Genomic DNA, 21,995 nt, shown 5'->3' with positions numbered 1-21,995 from the left:
TTATTCCCAAACAGGAAAATGTAGGATTTTATGGTGTAATAAAAATTTAAGATGTAAAGATGTTTTATGATTTTTATTTATTATTTATTTTATAGTTTAAAACCAAGACCCCAGTTTTGCCCATCTATTCATTCTTTTGACTTAGAGATGCAGAATTTTATTTTATTTTTGTGATAGCAGCTATAGCTATTTCTTCCTGTTTTTGAATCAGAAGTACTCCACAGTATGTTATCAGACAAAAGGTTGTAAACTTATGGTACTACTCAGTGGTTAAATTCTAAATGGATAAGTTCTGGTGCACTATACAAAATAACCAATTATATTTACCTTTGAATGCTATCTGGGAAAGCTCCAAACCTACCTGTCCCTTTCATCACACGTTCATAATCAGGTGACTGTTGATATTGACTTTATATATATATTCAAAACTGTAAACAATTGTTGAATAATAACACAATAATGTTGGCATAATTACCATAAAGAAGAAAAGTCATAAAACAGAAAAATGTTCCTACAAAATAACCAGTTGTATTTACCTTTGAATGCGATCCACTGGTCGAGTTTCCACCAAGTCAGCAAATCTTTCCTTCCATTCAGCGTATTAATATTATCGCATTGCAACTGATGGGATTTCTGTGGATTCATTACAAACCTCTTTCTCTTCGGAAACTACACACAAACTGTCATTACAAACTCATTTTGTATTATCACTGTCATCCAAGCCTATTTTTCCGTTTAAAGAAGGTAGCAATGTACTTATCCATAGTTGAAATACCATACTTACATGAATATAACTCACCCTCGCATATAACTCGCACCCCTGATTTTACTTTTTGAAAAAAGAATTTAAAAAGTTTCGCATGTACCTCACACATGAAAAAAAGCTTAAATACGTTCATGTCGGGCGATAGTAACTCGCTTGCAGCAGCAACATACCCTCCCCAACAGCCACTATACTGCAGAGGCAAGGTAAACAAGTACTTTTATTATGTCAGTGAATTAAGGTATGAACAGTCTGTGTAATATATTTCTCAACAAAAAGTGCAATTTAGAGACAACTGGGATAAAAACAACACTAATTAATGAATCACATGTCCCCTCATACAGAAACTATGCTGTATAGACTCAAGCAAAACCATATGTTGCACCTCCAAACACAGTATCTAACTAAAAACTATTGTTATTAATTAGATGTGTGTGTGTGTGAGTTTGCTTGCCCCAAAACAGCAATAAAATTCAACCGAACGTGTTAAAAGTAAGAAATATATAGTGAACGTTGTTATGGCAGTTTCACATATGGAATTTGGTTGAAGAGAGTTAGCATTTCAACTCAATTGTCAGCCATGCTTATATTTTTCGGTCATGCGATCTTTTGTTAATATCGCACCAATCATATGCAAGTCTTAATAACCTGCCATTGCTGTCTGTTTTAAAGGCTGTTTTGTGACTTTTCTCCTGTAAAGGGAGAAAAGTCACAAAACAGAAAAATGTTCTGGGTCCAGTGCATAAAAAAGTTCCGGAGCCGGGTCTCGGAGAGCCCCAGCTGAATTTAACCACTGGTACTACTTTTTAGTACCAGAGGTTGTTTAAGGGTTAAATAATCTGGAAACCCTACTTGAGAGACCAAATTTGGTCTCTGGAGTACAATTTCTTATTAATACCATTAAACATCTAATAAGCAAGGTGGTGATCTCATTCTGGGCAAAGAAAAATGTGTGCAACTAAAGGACTTTCAAAAACACACATACTATAGTAGACTTTGAACCCACAGTCTGTAGTGAAATGTTAGCCAGGTCATTGCTTACATGATATTTATATACCATGATTGAGTACTTCTTTGTTGGAATTTCTCAGAAGTGATCCTGAGAATACAGCATGCTTGAGACTTTCATGTGAACTACTTTTTTAACATATTGCTTAAACAGAAAACAAAAGAAAGTAAAATAAAAGAATAGCCATAGCAAGTCTTGTTGAAAGAGTTGGGGGGATGAGGAAGACATATTCCTATTTATTGGTATCTATAAATCACTGCAAACAAGTTATTTTTAGGTTTCCTGTAGTTATATTTTGTTTATTTTAATCAGAAAGTAGGACAATTCCATGTATAATTCATATATTCAGCTTCTGTAAGACATTAAGATATCTGAATATGCACCAGGTTTAAGTAAAATAACTGTTTCTCATAATACTTTTTTTATGTGATTGATCAAAGATATTAATTCATGTTTGGCAGTGAAAATTTGTGAAGTTGTCCAAATGATTCCTGTTCAGTTATTATACTTACAGCAAACTTTCAAAGAATCAGAAGATGAAAATTATTTAATATATTTGTTTTAAAGCTATAGCAACAGAATTTTCAGCTGCATCTTGCATTTCATGCTATCATGAAAGGCAGATCTTGTAAGTAGTTGCAATGAAATAAAAAGTATAATTTACATAGAGCCAAAGTAAATCACCAAATGCTGCCAAGCATATTATTATTAAAATACTCTAGATTAGAGATAGTTGTTGGAAGTTTTCCCAGACTTGGTTATACTATAAATTAAAGATACCAAGAAATTATATACTTGTTTTAAACTTTTTTCCAAGTGTAAGCAAACAAATAATAAGGTGTGACACCTTTTGGCAACCCGTATATGAAAATATGACTTCTGCATTACTTCAACCTTTGTATCACCTCTGGGTCTGGCTCCCACTGACGAGACCTCAATAAAGGTCGAAACCGGTCTGGGTAGTGACCCTTCCCGTAATGCTATATGTATGTATATGGGTATGTGCTTTGCATTATGGGATACTAAGGCAAGTAATGTGAAGCCATTAGCTTCTATATACGAGTTGCCTTGTCCTGATTATATTTCAGGTGCAAACTTTGTTTGCTTACACTTGAAAAAAAGGATTAAACCAAACATATAATTTCTTGGTGTCTTTAATTTATAGTATAACTAAGTGTAAAACTTCTAAGGTATTCTTATTAAAAGTTATTCCAGCAGTATTAACTTACAACATCATATTTATTAAACTGCTGATATTTTAGTGGATTTTTTTCAGATTAGCATTTCTTGAAGCACAGAAACAAGCTATTACTATTACTTTTGTGCTCTGAAGATGCTGGTTTGAAATCCAGTGAAAAAGAAGATAATAAAGTACTTGTTTATATTTTTATCTGTTGTGAGTGAGTTAAAACACTGTTCTGTTATGATATAAATTTATATAATAGTCAATGCCTTAAGTCTTACAAATACAATTTTTATATGGCATTTGTCCAAAAGTTGATGATATAAATGAGATCACTTTTTTTTTTGTACTGAAAATGGCAAAATCATGAAAATAACTATTGGTTACTTATCAGGTTTCTAGGTAGCAGGAAATTTACATTCTGACCAAATTATAGTGTTCTGGTCTCTTGCTGAAGATATTAGCTGTAACATTTTTCTAATCATGCTACCACCCATTTTGCATTTGGATGTTTCTCTTTTTTTATATGTCCAGAAAAAGCATGTGAGTGTTTCCTAGTGTTTTCTTCCTTTTCCTCCATTACATAGTCATTAATGCCTTCTGTTTTCTGCAAGGAGATCAGAAGAGTTTTGTTTTTATATTAAGAGAGATGTCTCCAGTTAAAGACCAATCTCTATATATCAACAGGTGTAAACATCAAAGCATTGGAGAGATTGACTAGGAATAGAATACAGGATTCGGTAGTTTTGCAAAAGATAGGTCTTGTTTTGGGGCAATTTAGGACTTATCTGACAAAAATTATACTTTCTATCAGCATAAATCAGAAATACATATGATGGTACAGCATGATGAGATTTCATGCCAGCTGAAACATTGCCCAGTTAACCAAGGTCCCTGCTGTTTTATCAGGAAACCAGGACAAGCCAGTAAAAAAAGTCAGCTACTGGAACAGACTGTAGAGCTCAACCTCTAAGAGAAGAACAAACCCAATGTCAGGAGAACTGAAGATAGGAATCATCAATATAAGGAGTATTAATCAAAAAAGAAATTGAGCTTCCAGAAGAACTAGAAAAATACCACATAGACATAGTTGGCATTACTGAGATAAAGAAGACAAAAAAACAGCAAGTGAGATTTTACTAAATGATAAGTGTAGGATGTTTTATTCTGGTAGTGATGATCAAGGAAAGGAAGGAGTATCAATAACATTCAACGCCAAAATAAAGATATCCCTTGATTGGGAGGCAGTTTCAAGTACAGTTATGTGGGCAGACTTCAAAATGGGGAAATGGACAATGAAACATGTTTGTGCCTATGGTCCCACAGAAGGTTCTCCTGTTTTCAAGTCATTAGAGCAGGCAACTGACAAAGAAAGTGGAAAACATGGTACTTATTGATGATCTAAACTACAGAGTAGGAAACGAATCCTACTAGTTATATAGGAACATTTTGGGAAAATTTGGAGAAAGGACAAGGCTAATAATAATGTTATCTGCTGGATTTCTGTTCAGGATATGGACTAATCATTACTAACACCTTGTTCCAACATTAAAATGTGCACAAGTTCACGTGTAGAGCAGACACAAGAAAGAAGAAAAGCCTCATTGACTATGTTATTGTTAATAGTTATATTTCATGCTAGTTCAAGATACAAAGGTGTACAGAATTGCAATTGGAACTGATCATCAGTTAGTTTTAAGTAGTATAAACATGAATATCACATTGAAAAGAAGAGTATGTAAAAAAGTTTTAAAAAGAATTAAAGTTGAGCAGCTTTTGCAGTTGAACTGTAGACTCAAATATACAAACATTATTAGGAAAAAATGAAACAATTTCATGCCAAGGTTTGGCATCTCAGTGGAAAACTCTGAAGAAAACTTAATTGATTTAGTAGGGAAGTATGTGTGAAGTTGTCTACAAGGATTAAAAAAATATGATTGCCGTGGTGGACACAAGAAGCCAAAGAAGCAGTCCAGAAAAAGAAGGAAGCATACCAAAAGTTCCTAGCAAAAAAAAGTCTGCAGATTCCCTAAAAGAATACAAAGACAAATGTTAGAGAACTAAGCTATGTGCAAGAGTAGCTAAACAAAAGTCATGAGAAGATTTACTAAAATATAAAGAGCTAAAAGGCTTCATTTCGACGATGCAAAATTATATAAATCAAGTGGATATTAAATCCAGCATTATTTCAAAGCCGAATACAGAAACTATGAAAGCTTTGTACGAAACTTGACCATAGAGTTTACGGGATTTAGTTTCTTAAGGTTTAAGGTTTCTACCTGGTTTCTGCCAAGCTTGAGATTTCTGCCTGGTCTGAGGAGCACCAACCAGTTCAAAACAGCTGAAACCTTATCAAAGTGGACCAAAAGTGGTAAAGCGATCATGTCTTCCATAAGGTCCGTGCTAGGGCAACTCGTAAATGTCGGCAAGTGTATTACTTAAGCTCTCTGGTCAGATTTTGTATGAAACTTTTATAGTTTCATGTTCAGCTTTGAAATAATGCTTGATTTAATATCCACTTGATTTATATAGTTATGAGAAGATTTTGGTAAGAATATAGAAGATAAATATCAGGAAGATTGCAGATTGTTCTGGAGGCTGTTGAAAAAAAAAAAAACTTAGGAATGGAGGAAAGAGTACTGTAAGAGGGATTAAAGATGATAAAGGTGACATAAAAACTGTAAATAAGATCCTAGATGTCCAGAGTAATTACTTTGTAAAACTGTTAAACAAAACACTCAGTGACAGAACAGTAGCAGAAAATTTTTCAGGAAGGATGAAAACAGGAGTACATATCAATATTTGAGGTAGACAATGTTTCATTTACTCATATAATTTGGAGTGTTTTGAAAAGCTTTTCTCTGGGCACCTTGTCATATACCTTCTTCAGATCTACAAAACTTAAGTATAGATCCTTTTCATATTCCCATAATTCCTCAACCATTTGTCATAAAGTGAAAATCTGACCTTTAGAACCTCTATTAGGCCTGAACCCAGCTTCTTCTCTAAGTTTCTCTTCCACAATTTTATCAACTTCTTTTGAAGTATATTTGCATAAATCTTACCTGGAACACTTAGTAGGAAATGCCCTTGTAATTCTCACATTCAGTTTTATTCCCTTTTTTTATAGATGGGAACTATGAGAGCTCTACTCTAATCATCTGAGATTTAGGCCTTCTAATTAGGCCTAAATAATGATAATAATGATCAATAAGGAAATAATGATCAAGGAAAGGAAGGAGTAGTGATAGCATTCAATACCAAACATGAAGATATCACTATTAACAATGACACAATCAATGAGGCTTTTCTTATTTCTTGTCTTCTCTCTCCATGTGAACTTGTGCACATTTTTATGTTGAAACATGGTGTTAGTAATAACTAGTCCTTGTCCTGAGCAGAAGTCTACTAAATACTTTCAGTAAATAATAATGGTAAATACTTACCATTATTATTAGCTTTGCTCTTTTCTCCATATTTTCCCATAATGTTCCTATGTCTGGTGGGTTGCATTTTCTGCTCTGCTGTTCAGATCTCCGACAAGGACTACTTTTTCTATTTTCTTTATGTCAGCTGCATGTTCTAATGATTCAAAAAGTTCTTCTTCTTCCTTAGAAGAACCTTTGGTGGAATCTTAAGCACAAATAAGTTTCATTGTTGATTTCCCCATTTTGAAGTTTGTCTGCATAACTCTACTTGAAAATACCTTCCAATCAAGAAGCTTATCTTCATGTTTGGTATTGAATGCTATCACTACTCCTTCCTTTCCTTGATCATTATTTCCTGAAAATAACATCCTATACTTCTTATTTAGTAAGATCTCACCTGTTTTTGTCTTCTTTATCTCAGTAATGCCAATGAGGTCCAAGTGGTATTTTTTCAATTCTTCTGGATGGGGAGTTGTCCATTGAAAGTTCTATTTCCTTTCCATTCATACTCCTTATATTGATGGTTCCTGTCTTCAGTTCTTCTGACATTTTGTTTGTTCTTCTCTTAGAAGTTGAGCTTCAATCTAATCCAGTGTCTGACTTCTCACTGTTCATTTAATTGGACAACTCCCCATCCAGCATGAAATCTCATCATGTGGTGCTATCATGTACATTTTGGTTTAAGCCAATAGAAAGTACAGTTTGGTTGGTTAAGTCCCATATTGCCAGCCCATCTTGTTCATGCATTCATTCATTACTCAGCAGATACCTGCTAATGGGGTACACCACATGAAGGTGAGGATTGGACATTAATTCGATAGTCCCAAATGGTTCTCTGCATTCCTGAAAGGCGATATGGAGGTCTTCAACAAGTTATTTTGCTTTGACCCCTGAGCGATCCCTCATTAATATACAAATTAAATAGCAGTGTGTAAACACAGAGCTTTGTGGTACACCACTAGTCGACTGCTTTCTCCTGGATCCTATTCCTCCATACACTATTGTTTGTTATCAGGCTCATGTGATATCATATCAGATGCTTTTGCAAGATGCAGCATCATCATGCAGTCATTTTCTTTATCCAACTTGGATGTCACTTTACTATAAAAAGTGAGTAAAGTAATAAAGCATGACCTATTCTTCACAAAGCCATGCTATCCCCATAGAGTTTCATATTCTTATTTACCTATTCCTGGATTTTGTCTTTTACTAATACCTTTACCACTGCTCTCAAGATACTGATTTTTCTGTAATTTATTACCCTGGAGTCTTGGCACCTTTTTCATGCAGTGGAACTATTTCGTACTTCTTCCACTCCCTTGGGATTCTACCAGAGTTGGGACTTAGAAATTAAACCAACTGATCATTAATGCCAGTTCCTTTGCATGTGGGTTGATGTCATCTCTATAAGTTGCAGTGTGCTTTCTTTTGCATGGTTCTGCTAGGAATCACATACAGGTCAGTTCATCCACACCAAATGAGATGCCTCTCTGAACCATCACTTTTCTCTGCCATAAGTATCCCTTTCACAGATTTAGAGGATGATAACATGTCCTGTTCTCTCCAGATCACAGCATTCTTAGTATTGCTTTGTAAAGAAAATTGGGACTCATCTGTAAACAATACTGACCCACATTGGTCTTGGATCCGGTTGATATGGAGCTGGCCCATTTCAAACATTCTCTCCTGTGGCATGAGAATAGGGGTGTATGCAGACTACTGATTGCTTAGCATACAAACCACTACCTTAGAGAAGCCTTCTGTACACAGTGGAAGAAGATATCAGTGTGCCTGTAGCCAATGCAAGGCCACATCATAACTGGTTTGGGATAGCACTTCTGTTTCAGCGAGCAGATAATCAGAGAGATCAGTCACCCACTGCAGTTGCATTCTGTTGTCTTCCTTCACTCTATCTCTGTGATGCTGTTTGACTATTGGAATTGGTTCCATAGTCTATGAACCACGGAATGACTGCATGCAATCTTCTGACCTCTGCCTGATTTTGGCCAGCTGCGCTAATCTTACAATAGCTTGCCACCTGAATTGGTTGGTTAAATGATATCTTGCATACACATCCAAGAAATTTACTATCATGAAATGTCACTCCAGACACAAAGTGGAAAACCAGTTAAAAACACCCACTTTTATGCTGTGACTCATTTGCAACTGCTGACAGCGCTACTCATTTGTATGTGACAACCAGATACAGTGTCAATTTTACATAGTGTACCTGACTTTCATATGTCTCCCCTGAGTTATTGCGATTTTTCTCTTTGTTCCTTAATTTATGTAAACAGATTCAAAATGGTACAAATTATGTTACAGATCACAGACAAACAAATACAAACAGTATTTGATTGAAAAGAGTATTATACTGAGTTTGTGATAATAAGTGACATCCTGTATAAGAATACTAATCCAGGAATACATTTTTGTTTTATTTTGTTTTACTAGCAGTAATCTATTGTTATTTGGATCTCAGATGCAAAACCCTCTTAGTTATACTTCCAGTTATACAATTATGCTCCTCAAAAGTTATTAGAAACATTGCAGTGCTGCTATAAATCCAGTAAAATACTTTTTTATTTATTTATTTTTTAAGTAGAAGCAGCAGCATGATAAGTGGTTCAGGATATGTTACCCATGATGAAAATCTAAAAAATATAGATCCTAAAATGGTAGAAATCATGTTGAATGAGGTAAACTATTAAATCATTTCACATTGCTTATAATGTAATTTAATGTAGTTTAAAAGTAGTTTAAAATTCATTAATCAGCAAATGATTGAAATTAATGCATCACCAGTATGGTGATGCATTAATTTACTGAAGAGAAAGAGAGAGAGATTGAATGGCATTATATACCTATCACAAAATAGTCCATGGAACCAAACCAGATAGTTATGAATCAAGAGGCTTCCAGATAAATAATTCTGCTGTTACACACTTATTCTACCATGTGACTAGAATAATTAGAATATGGTTTTTGTGTGTGGTGTGGGAGGAGGAGAGGGTGCACTGTTAAGTGACATGGCAGGAAACATATTCATGAGTTCCACCTCCCTTTGTACGATCCTGTTCTTTATTTAACTCTTCATCACCATTAAGTGTAAAAGAAATAAAAAAAATTCCTCCTGAAAACACCAAGAAATCATAGAAAATAAAAAAATATAACCAAAAATATTAAAAACAAGAGCTAAAAAAAAGCATCAAAATAACAGTAACACATCCATCAATGTAGGTTGTTCATATCCATTTCACCAACAGTTGTTTCTTAGTATAAACAGTGTACACCACCACCAGTCATTCATTCCTGACCTGTTATTCATAAATGAACCTTAACTGTTGACCTCACATATCCATCTATAATTCCTTTGTTATTAGTGCAATACGTGTGTAAGAACTGCACACATACCGCCACCCCCCCTTTCTCCTTTAGTTCAAAATTTCCTTACTTTTCATTTGCTGCCTTTATTGCTTTCTAATTCAGATAACTACTATGGCCTCTCTGATTACTTATCTTTGAATCTCAATATGTGGTGTGACAAACTCAACCTACCAGAATGGCCTTGTACTATTGCATGTATGACGAGTCAGGCAGAACTATGTGACTGTGCATATTTGGACATGCCTGCTATTTCTCTGTCATCATTATTATTATTATTATTATTACGGGCAACTCCAAGGAGTTGATAGATTCATTGAGGGAGGCCCTAACACCATGTCAAGAACAACTATTCGACATTCACATGGTGTTAGATCCTGAATGGAGGATTTTCTAAGAAGTTGTTCATTCAGAATCTAACATGAAAATTCTAACTAATTTAAAATAATACCTGCACACCAGCAGAAAGTAATAAGACCTTGTTTGTTGTATAAGAGAATGCGGATTAATATGTGAATTGTATTAGAAATATTTGTAGTCAAAAACGGAAAACTAAACTAGAGAATTATGTCAGATTAATGATTCTATGTAAAAGGTTAAATTTGTGTCCTATTAAGCTATCTCAAATAACGTAAGTCGACAGACTGGTCATGAGTAACAGTGCAAAGGTCGTGTCTGAAATGCACGTATCAGTCGTAACGCCGGAGGCTACAGTGTACGCGGAAAATAACGTAAGCACGCTTTCCTCGAAGACAGCACCTAACAGCAATAGGGAGAGTAGGGATCATCTTAAGGGCATTAAAACTAAGAGTCGTGCAAAAAAGAAGGATACAACAAAAAGAGGGCACTAGAACATGGGATATAAGGCAATGCACACCATATTGCAGGGCTTTTTTGTTCCGGATTTCAACTCGAGGATTCTTGACCGGAGAAAGGACGAGCCACCGTTCTATGATGTCGGACAGCAGGCCGTTTTCCTGATTATGCTGAACAAAATTTCACGTGGAGCCGTATGCGAATCATCAGCCTATGCAGAAATCGTGCCAGCCGCTGGATGTCCCATCGGAAAGGAGCGGAGATAGCCCTCAGTCGCGGAAGAAAATAGTTCAAGTCTTGCAGAAGTAGAAAGGACGACGTAGCCCAAGGCCAGGCGCTGAGATTGCCGATCGAAGGATGACCAGAACAACACGTGGTAGTTAATAGACCTTCGGAAAGAACTGGGTAATGTAGAGATCTTTGTTATATGTTACGGAAGTGATAGAAGATTGAAATTTATGTTTGATTAAGTAATGTGGTCCTTTAGAGAACTTGGATAAGATTTCGTGTTTGAGACAGCAAAATTCTGTTGGACAAAGAATTGTCAGGAACGAATCTAATTGTATGTGACTGAAGTAATAAGTGTATTTTGTTTAGTAGATAACCTTAACTGAGAAAGCGACAAATTGTATAGTATGTACTCTATGAATAGCATGCATGAGAGAATCTTAATTTAGTGTAATCTTGTCATTGCTTTCTATTGTTGTGTGTGATTAACAGTTTGATCTGTCTAGGTGAACTTGATTAATTTAGAATTGTTTAATTATCTTAGCATGAGATTTAACTTAGCAAGAGATTTAGAAGTTTTAGTAATTTGATTCAATTTAGTTGTAATTGTCATTTAGTTGAAATAAATATGTTTTATTGCATATGCCTGAGGCATGCCTGAATTCGAGATATCAAATTACCACTTATAAAATTAGATCCATAGCGGGAGAAATTTTAGATATATATGTTTAAGTAATAGATCATTGGTCACGACTACAAAGTACCGATATCTATTTAAGTGTGTGTTAGAGTGTATGCCAGTGAATCTAGGAATATTTCTCTAAACTTGAATAAAATTCCTGTTATAGGATACTGGCTGGCACAGTATAAATTTGCCAGTATCTGAAAAGGAAATATCCCTAGGTGGAATCTAGTTTGGCTATACACAAGAAAAGATAATAGAGGTTAATGAAGTATATAAAATAAGAAATTAGAGAGAAACAACAATATAACAAATAAAAATAAATATAACAACAGTATCTATCATACCTCGCTTTGGACTCATTCACAGTCATGACACCCACAACAGACTCTGGCAACTTATTCCACTCATTCACCACTCTCCAAGCAAAAAACCTAGCTCTGACACCCTTGCTAACCATACTCTTGCCAAGCTTCCATGTATGGCCCCTAGTCCTCCCACCACTAGTCCTATTCTCAAAAATATCTTCTGAATTAATCTTATAGAAACTCTTCAGTAATTTGAATGTCTCAATCCCCCCCCCTTTTCTGCCTATCAACCAATTTCTGCAACCCACAAATCTTCAACCTGTTCTCATAAGGTTCATTCCATAGACCTGCTATCATCTTGGTCACTCGTCTCTGGATCCTCCCCACCTCCTCCCCATCAAGAAGAAACCCTGGCGCCTATATCTGGGCATAGTAGTCTAGATGGAATTTTATCAAGGCTCGATACAGAGGAACAATAACTTGTTTGTCTCTGCTTGTTAAAATATTTTTCAACAACCAATGATTTTGATGAGCTGATTTAGTCACTTTTGCGATGTGCCCCCCCTAAACTTCAACTCCCTATCCACCAACACTCCCAAATCCCTGGCCTCATCAATCTCCTGGAGTACGGTTCCACCAATGTGATATACTGCTGCTAATCTTTTCACTCCAAAATGCATAACCTTACACTTTGCCACATTAAATTGTCATCCATTCTCCAAATCATCCTGCAAAATTTTGACATCCTGTGCACTCATTATTGCTCTACCCAACATTGCATCATCAGCAAACAAATAAACACTTCCTCTCAGATCCTTTCCTATATCGTTAATGAAGAAATTGAACAGTAGTGGTCCAAGAACAGAACCCTGTGGCACACCACTAGTCACAGGCCGTCTTTTGGACTCTACTCCTGAATAAACCACTCTCTGATATCTCTCCATCAACCACCCTACTATTCATCTCACCAACCCTATATCCATCCCCATATGCTGCAGTTTACTGATTAGAATTCCATGTGGTATCCTGTCAAAGGTAGCAAGATCCAGTAGAATCACTGTAAACCTTACCCTTATCTAGTTCAGCCGTCACTTGTTATAAAATGTGAGCAAGTTACTGAGGCATGATCTACCCCTCACAAAACCATGCTGTCCCCCATACAGTATCCCATTTTCATCTATCCAGTCCTGTATTTTTCTTTTGACTATTTTCTCCAAGACCTTGACAACGATTCCTGATATGCTGATCGGTTGGTAATTTACAACAGCAGTCTTGGGACCTCCTTTATGCAGTGGAACTACTTTCCCCTCTTTCCACCCCTCGGGACTAACCCAGACCCGAGACTCAAATTAAACAAAATGGTCAAGGACACTGACAATTCTTTAGCCGCTTCACGTACGACACGAGCTGGTATACCATTCAATCCCGCAGATGTATTGACATTGAGGTTTTGTAATAGACTATTCACCTCCACTTAATTCACCACAATTCTCGTATAAGCTATTGTTCATTCATTCCTGCAATGTCACCACCTGGATGATATACTCTTGCAAAGTGCTCGCTTAGTAATTCCACTATATCAGTGTTTCTCAACCTGTGGTCCACGACGATGGGACAGGTGGTCCACAGGCAGACAAATTAATTAAATAAATATATTTTTTTAAATTATCCAAACAAAACAAATTGAAATTGAATAAGTAAGTAAAAATTATTGAAATCAAATGGAGCCTTAAAAAAACCAACAAGTAGCATCAGAATGTTCAAAGGTGGAAGCAATAAAACTGTATTGTTTTTTACTTCGCCCCTCTTTTATTATTACTCATTCTGTTGCTTCCACCTTCCCTTGCTGTTTTGTCAGATTTGAAGTGAACATGTGTTATCCACATTTCAACCAATTGCTTTTTGTGTATTGATTTTTATTATTGAAGGTTTTCCTCCTTCAACCAAGGCTCAGTATATCTTCAGAAATGCTGAATGATACTTGGACAAAGTGTGTCATGAGTTAACTCCAGTATTTATATATTTTTCGGAAACGTTTTTTTAATAATAGAAAAGTGGCTTAGAACTAGGAATTTGAAAAAAAAAGAGCAAATGAAACAGGTAATGCTAACTCTAATTGTAATACACGTATTGTAACGACCAGTAAATCTGATACTATTAAAGTAGAAGAAACAAGCAGTTCAAAGAAAAAATATAGTAGGAAATATAACAGTTCATATTTGGAATTCGGGTTTACTTGGTGTGGAGATGAAAGTGAACAGAAATCTCAATGCATTTTGTGTTATGAAGTGTTGTTGAATGAGTCCATGAAATCTGCGAAACTACGACGACATTTAGAAACTAAACGTTGTGATGGAAAAAATAAGCCAATTGAATTTTTTCAGTGATGCTTAGGGACATTAAATCATGGGAAAGATATAATTTCAGCCATGGGTTCCATTAATAGCAGGCACTGGAAGCATCCTATCTATTAAGTTTGCACATAGCGAAAGCAGGAAAACCTCATTCTGTCGGGGAAAATTTGCTACTTCCAGCTATAAAAGATGTGGTAAAAACTACGTTTGGTAAAAGTTACTAAACGATGTTGATTTGACTCCTCTTTCTATGACACTGTCATTCACAGAATTAATGATATGGCAGGTGAGGTAGAATCTCAGTTAATTGAAAGAGTTAAGAAGAGCTCTTATTATGCGTTACAAATAGACGAGACTACTGACATTACAAGTGATGCGCAGTTAATATGCTATGTAAGATATGCGCATGATAACAGCATTCGTGATGATATTCTGTTTTGTAGAACTTTGTCATCCCAAACAACTGGAGAAGAAATATTTCGCACTCTCAATAATTACATAATACACAAAGGGATCCAGTGGGAAAAATGAATGGGCTTCTGTTCGGATGGAGCTCGTGCCCCTACATGCAGGCATAGTGGGGTTGTTTCTAAGGTCAAAGAAATAGCTTCGGATATGAATTGGGTGCATTGTTTCATCATTAGCCTCCAAAGGAATGCCACCAGAATTTAAAACTGTGCTATACAACGCTGTCGAGCTAGTTAATTTTATTAAAGCTCGACCATTAAATAACAGGTTATTGTCAGTACTCTGCGATGAAATGGACAGTGAATATATACAACTTTTGCTTCATTCTGAAATTCACTGGCTTTCCAGGGGCAAAGCACTAACAAGGTTATTTCAATTAAGGCATGAAGTTTTATTGTTTGTAAATGAACGTAATTCTGATTTTGCATCATTCCTTGTTGACATAGCATGGTTATCAACACTATCCTATCTTTCAGACATTTTTTCGAAATTAAATGAACTAAATCTCTCCCTTCAGGGAAATTTTTTAACTGTTCTTGATGCCTACAACAAAATAAAGGCATTCAAGAAAAAAACTGGTTTTATGGATTAATTATGTAAAAGACAGACAATTTGCACCTTTTCCAACATTGGAATCCTTTTTAGTGGAAAATAATATTTTTATTCATTCTGAGTTTGTGGAAAGGGTTTGTGACCACATCAAAAATCTGAAACGGAATTTTGATACATTTTCCAAATAACTTTTATAAGAAATTTCTGTGGGTTTGCGATCGATTTCAGGCTTGCAGTCATGAGAACGACTTTTCGTTATTGAAAAATGAACAGCTAATTGAGCTTTCAAGTGACAGTGGACTTAAAATGCGATTCCTTGATCTTGGTTTTGCTCGATTTTGGATCTCGTCTTCAGTGAGAAGTGAATTTCCGGAATTATCTGAAGAAGCATTGAAAATTGTCCTGCAGTTTTCTACAACCTATCTTTGTGAGAAAGGATTTTCATCGCTCCTTCAAATAAAAACAAATACAGAAATCGTCTTAGTGTGTGCACCGATCTTCGACTGAAGTTGATCAATATTACACCAGATATCTCTCAACTCTGCAAGGGCCGAGAAGCTCAGCCATCTCATTAAAAGTAAGTAGTAACATAATTATATCATCTTATTTATTTGTTTAATAAAAATTAAAACTTTGTTCAATGATGATACACTTTTAATCGTTTACTTCCAATTTAATTAATTATGTTGCCATATCTTTCAAAACATGATTTTAGATTTATTATGTTATGAATGGCACAGTTTTTCCGAAATGTTGGTAATTCCTACATAGGTTTTTTTAAAAAAAATTACAAAAAGTCAAAACGATGTATAGGGAAATAAATTAAAAACACTATGTTTGTTTTTGAAGTAAAACTTTGACTCCAACATTCTAAAATGTTATTTTTCTTGCTTTTCGGTTTCATCAAACTATCTAGCCAGTAGTTGACAAGCTGTGGTAGAGTTTGAACATATATGTTTGTTTTCAGTAGAAAAATGAGTTGGGTGACCTCAAATTATAACAGCACATTTACATCAAGTTTTGTGCAAATTTAGGCAAAAGTGCAAGTGAAACCAAACAGGTTATGAGCGATTTATGGTGATGCCATGAATGATCTAATGTATTTGATTGACATAAAAGGTTTAAAGAGAAATAGAACATGGGAGAGACAGCGGAAGAATACAGTGACCTCAAAACAATAAATTATGCAAAAACCGCAGTAATTAACTTAATGAAATGAAAGTATAGATATTTCGAAAATAACAGTACATCATCAGTGTGTAGAAACAAGCAAATCAAAGGAACTGGAATACAAAATACATACAGCAGTCGGTGGCTTACCAATTAAAAACTGTTTCTGCATGCTAGAAATTAACATTAATAAATAATATTATTAAAAATTATTTTTGATGGTTACATAAGATAAGAATCTCTTAAACTTTTGGGAGATTCTTATCTCAGTTATTTTCAATACAAAATATCTGTACTTTCATTTCATTAAAGTTAATTACTGTGGTTATCGTGTAATTTATTGTTTATAGTCATGCTTCAGGTACCTTTACTCAAACTCATCGAAAATGTGGGAAAAGTGTGACAATTAGTTTGGTCTGACATAAGCATATGGTTAATAGCAGAATTTAGTTAGAAATTAAAATTAAATTTAGGCAGAAAATCAGTGAGAGTGATTTGAGAAGAAGAAATTTTCTGTAAAAATGGTTCTACAGATTGAAGATTAAAAGCAGCAGTGTCTTGATGTTTGTTCTGATCTTTCATCCAAGTTGGCCATTTTTGATCGAGTTATTATTGGTGAAGACAGTTAGCACTCTCAATATGACCCTGAAATAAAATGCCAAAACATGTAATGGAAAACATCTTCACCAAGACTGAAAAAAGTTTAAAATGCACACCTGCAGATCAATTCTTGTTTGTTTTTACAGTTGTAAGACATAGTTAACATAGAAGCAACATTGTTATTTAGAAGCACTGGCTAAGTTACACGAAGTTGTTCTAAGAAAAGACCTGAACAACCCAAATGAAAAAAGAAAAAAAAAGAAAACCTCTGATGATCCCTTTCCTTCTCATGCCCACCTAAGTGTATATCATATCTAAAGCACATGCTACTCACCTTACATAAGTGAAAGTTACTGATCCAATTCCTTCATCATGGAAAATCGGACCTTTCTAACCATGCATTTCAAATGTGCCCTAGAATTGATTGGAAACGCACCCATATTGTATCATCCTTGTATTGTACTAAAATATGGTATGAATGCAAAGTCAAAGAAGCTTGTGAGATGCTAATCCACCATTCCAGTCTTAATAAGAATTAGTCCTAAGGATTTGGATGGCTCATCTTCAACCTGCATAACAGTTAGAAAAAGAACTTCAATAATTTTACCAGCATAATTCACTTATATATTAGATACAGAAAACAGAAGAAGAAGAATAGAAATTGATACTGAGCTAGTGGTCCTCAGACCATAAGTAGGACTTACAGTACTATAGGAAACTAAGCCGCAACCAGTAGCCACTGATGTAGTTTCACTTGATATACAGTATATTTAAGTGTGTTTAAATATTACTAATTTATTTTTACTTTTTAATTTTTTTTATTTGTTTTAATTTTCCTTCTTGCTAGAAGTCAGGCTAGGATTGACATACAACCAAAGCAGTTAATCTATAGCTCATTGTAGTGTATCCTGATGTCCCAGTTTATGTATATATTATTATTATTATTACGCGACTCCTCCAGGGAGTCCAAGGACTCATCGAAGGAGGGCACCTACTCAACGCCGCTCCGTCTCCACCACTCAATCCATCAACTACAATGAACCGCAACTAAACCAATGCCATCTACCGCCAACTACCACCACTATTCGAACCTGCAGCCTTTTGGCTTGAGAGTGGATACACTAACCACTCAGCCAACCAGGCCGGCATATATGTACGTTCCAGATGATGACTTTGATATAAAGGTCGAAATGCCAAGTGTTATTTTATTCAGATTAAAATGCTCCAACACAGTAGTTTGCCTCCGTAATTCTACGCAATGAACCTAAATGTTGAGATCCCCTTCAAGGTGGACTTCACTATCCACACTCAAACTGATCTACATTCTCCAGTTTCACTGATCAAGCTGAATGCCAAGATATTTCCTGCTTACAATGACCTAATCCATTTGGCCATCTATCCACCAGAATACCAGATAATCCTTGATATTCTACTAACACTCTTCATCTTTTTCTTAACTTTTCTTGTAACTCATAATGTGTAACCTCATTTTAGTTTCTCCTTAATAAGCTTTGCTCAGCTGTCCATTCTGTCTCATATCCCTTGGCATTACAGTGATATCAAACAGAATGACCTCCATGAACTCTACTCCTTTCCCTGTTCTGCTCAACATTCTCAAGCATCACTACTCTCTAAGCCTGGCTTCTCCAACAAGTAGTATGGTAGGGTAGTCCAACAAAAAAAATTCAGTATATCACAGATAGCTCGAGATGAAAACTCCAGCTTTGCACTCAGCATATACTATACAGCAACAAATTCAAATTTGATTTTGAAAGAGCTAAACTTGCCTCCTGTCCCAACAGTGATTGAGCCTTCTAGTTCCATGCTAGACCATTTTGGTGCAACTTTTGCCCTTTCACACAAGACTGTCATGAGGAGGATGTTCTCAAGACTGTCTTAAGTGTGGCACTTTGTTGTGAAATTCAGTAACTGCAATACATCCTCCTACTGTAGGCAGTGCTCTTTGTTGTTGACTTGATAATTTTCTCTCATTCCTGTTAAGGATTGCAATGCAGGTAAACCAGTTTACTGGTGAATGGAGCAAAAATACTTAAAAAAATTTCTTAGTAATTAGAAAATTTTCTACTGGTATTTCAGTAAATTAAAAAGTTTGATGTATGCTGTAGTAATTTTATTGCTGACTAATTTTGTAAACTATAGTTCCTTTGAATAAACGAACCACTTGAAACTTAATGAGTCTTGTGGCCCTGCCACATGAGTCAACATTCGCTGCATGCTTATATTAGCAGTAGTCTGCTTGCATTATTACTTCAAATGTTTTGTGATTAATTTAACTTTGTAGTACTAATATGACTTATAAACATAACTCACCAGCCTCTGACTTGCATGAGTTGCTTGTCAGTTGGGAACTCACTTGAATATGTACCATGTCCCTTCAGCATCTGGTTGGCATGCTTTTGAAAATTGTTAAATATATATGGCATGCCAATTTCCATTTGTGAACTATCTTAATGATATAAAAAACCCAAATGTAATGTTATCTTATTTTAAGTTATAAAAAAAAAAAAAAAACGTGAAAATTTGTATTACATAAATTCATTTATTTCTTTCTGTACTTAGTGAGTCATATATATTAATGAATAAATTTCCCTTATTAATTATTTTATATTTGAAATCTGTTGTTAGAACATTGTACTTAATGTAGTGCTACAGCAAAACTTTATTTTGCTTGTGGTATGCATAGTATGGTGACTGGGGGACGGATGTTTTTCACTATACAAGTCATATATATCTCTAAGTACACTAAATACTTCTTATTCCTTCCCTCCTCTTTTAACTTGCGTTGTTGAGGATTTTTCTACATTTAACCACTACTATCGAGGATAAGGTGGTTAGTTCTGTGCCTCCTGGTGTGTCCTGTGTCTGTAGATGTGTATGTTCACAGGCCGGTTTGCATGTTCTGGGAGACAAAAAAAACCGAGTTTCTGGGTGAAAAAACCCCCCACCTCCATATGAGAACTGTTATAAATTCTGGCTGTTTCCTAGAAAAAATATAATTAAACTTTTCTACACTATGAAGAAAGAACTTTGTCGTCTGAAGCCGAATGTTGGATAGTAGTAATTCTTTCTTTCAAGGTTTATAGCATCCAGGATAGGATGGCAGAACACCAACACAAGAAACCTTAATATAAGAAGACTGTAGAGTTGTGTTTAATGTAGATCCACTATAAAACTTTTTATAGTGGATTAAATTCATTGGTATCATTGGTATATTATTATACTTATTATATGTATAAAAATTATTTTATTGTTAATTAATTTTTGTGTATTATTATTGTTTTTTTTTCCTCCCCAGAGGTTAGGCTAGAGTAAAACGACTAACAAAGCATTCAGATTTATTTAACTTTTGTGTAGTGTTGTGTAGCTTGTGTCCTGTGCATACGTATGTTTTGCTGATGATGATCTCAATACAGAGGTTGAAATGTCGCTTGTTATTTTCGTAATTATAAGTAAAATAATTACTCCGATGTGTATTTTTGTCTCCATAAATTTTAAAGTAGTAATGGCTGCATGTGATGGTGGACTTGAGGAAGTTTCTCAGTTGCATTTCCAAGCATGTGTGGAAGTGAAAAGAATGTTGCTGAGCATTGCTAGCCATTCATCTGTCCACGGATTAGAAAAGGAACATGCCACAAGAAAACCACCATTTCTGTCATCAGTGTATGAAAACTGAAAAGAAATTAGAAGAAAAGTTAAACATAAAAGATTGAGAGGAATATCTTTGTTATAAAGAGATAAGTGAAGCTTTTGTTGTTATTAATCCATATAGGATTTATTTCAGTTGAAGCTGAAAGGAACTTTATTGATTTCCAGTTCATATGGAATGGGCCCAGTAAAGTGTTTCTCAGTCTGAGTGATTTCTAACAGTGGATATAGTCTTGGTTATTTCTTCAGAAGCTTTCATATAGAATGCAGAGTTTTCTGAAGTGACAAAACTTGATAAGTTTTTAAGGATTATTCAAATTAAGTGGATATTGGATCCAACATTATTTCAAAGCCAAATAGAGAAACTACAAGAGTTTCATGCCGAATATAGAAACTATAAAAGTTTCGGCGGATCCAAGCATAAGCAAACCATTCATAACAGGGGTAACTCGTTATGAATGGTGGAGTAAGCTCTGATCACTTTCCTAAGTATTTCCCATAATGTAAAGCACATCTCCTTGCAGAGATATGATACTATACATTATGGGGAGGGTCACTATCCAGACCCATTTGGGTCTGGATAGTGATCCAAGCAGATATTGATATCGATGTCTGCTTGAGCTTATGTTTAAATCCTTCCGAGACAGTAACCTCTATCGTTTTCTAAAATGTTCTTAAAATTCATGTCTGATACTAGAACTTGACCTTAGTCCGCTTGTAATCTGCTTAACTTACTCCCCCCCTCTCAGCTTCGTAAGGTAAACCCATTTAGATTGCTATTGCTCATGTTTAATAGTCATTGAAAAATTGTATTAGTTAATGACTGCACTATCAAGGACTATGTAAATTTTTTATTCTTTACAATCATGAGAATTTTTCTGCTAAGCACATATAAGAATCCTTTGTTCGTTAATTTCAAGCAACTCTGATGTACAGTAGTGGTGGTTACTTTACCTTGGTCACACAGGTCCGAATAGTTTTTGTGAGAAAGTGCATTGTTTAACAAGGATCAGGCAAGCTATTTACAGAACAAAACATGTTTATTTTCACTAAGACAAATATTTTACAAACAGCAATGGGCATATCATGTGCTTGAATCACAATTTATGAAGTAAAGCTAATCACCTGAGACATTAAACAAGGAAATCTCACGCTCAACTTATTTATCACATGAAAGGTTCTTAGCCTGTAAAGCTTGCATTCAATTTTATAAAAATTAAGACAAATTATATGTAATACTTTCTATGCGTTAGTTAACACGAGCAATATACCATTCATTTATGCACATACAGACTAATGCTTGGCTCTAACTTCTTTGCTACGTACTACAATTGACTAAACAGGACTAGCATCAATTATTATCTACACAAATAATCGTGCACAG

At 35.1% G+C, this 21,995-nt stretch overlaps 1 protein-coding gene across 3 annotated transcripts in view; it reads left to right on the top strand.

Annotated features, from left to right (window-relative positions):
* The window catches only part of LOC150092456 (fidgetin-like protein 1), a 222,289-nt gene that overhangs the window by 86,245 nt on the left and 114,049 nt on the right, over positions 1-21,995 (top strand). For 2 of the 3 annotated variants that reach the window (XM_090415024.1, XM_090415026.1), the window contains one exon: positions 8,986-9,082. In XM_090415024.1, coding sequence (XP_090271150.1) covers positions 8,986-9,082 — 97 coding nt within the window. The remainder of the gene's footprint in view (positions 1-8,985; positions 9,083-21,995) is intronic. The other variant, XM_090415025.1, reaches the window with a different exon arrangement.

This window comes from Typopeltis vanoorti, chromosome 26 (assembly GCF_054136105.1).
Source record: "Typopeltis vanoorti isolate ZY-2024b chromosome 26, IOZ_Tvanoo_1.0, whole genome shotgun sequence".
NCBI classification, from domain to species: Eukaryota; Metazoa; Arthropoda; class Arachnida; order Uropygi; family Thelyphonidae; genus Typopeltis; species Typopeltis vanoorti.
This window is presented reverse-complemented; position numbering and strand designations above follow the sequence as displayed.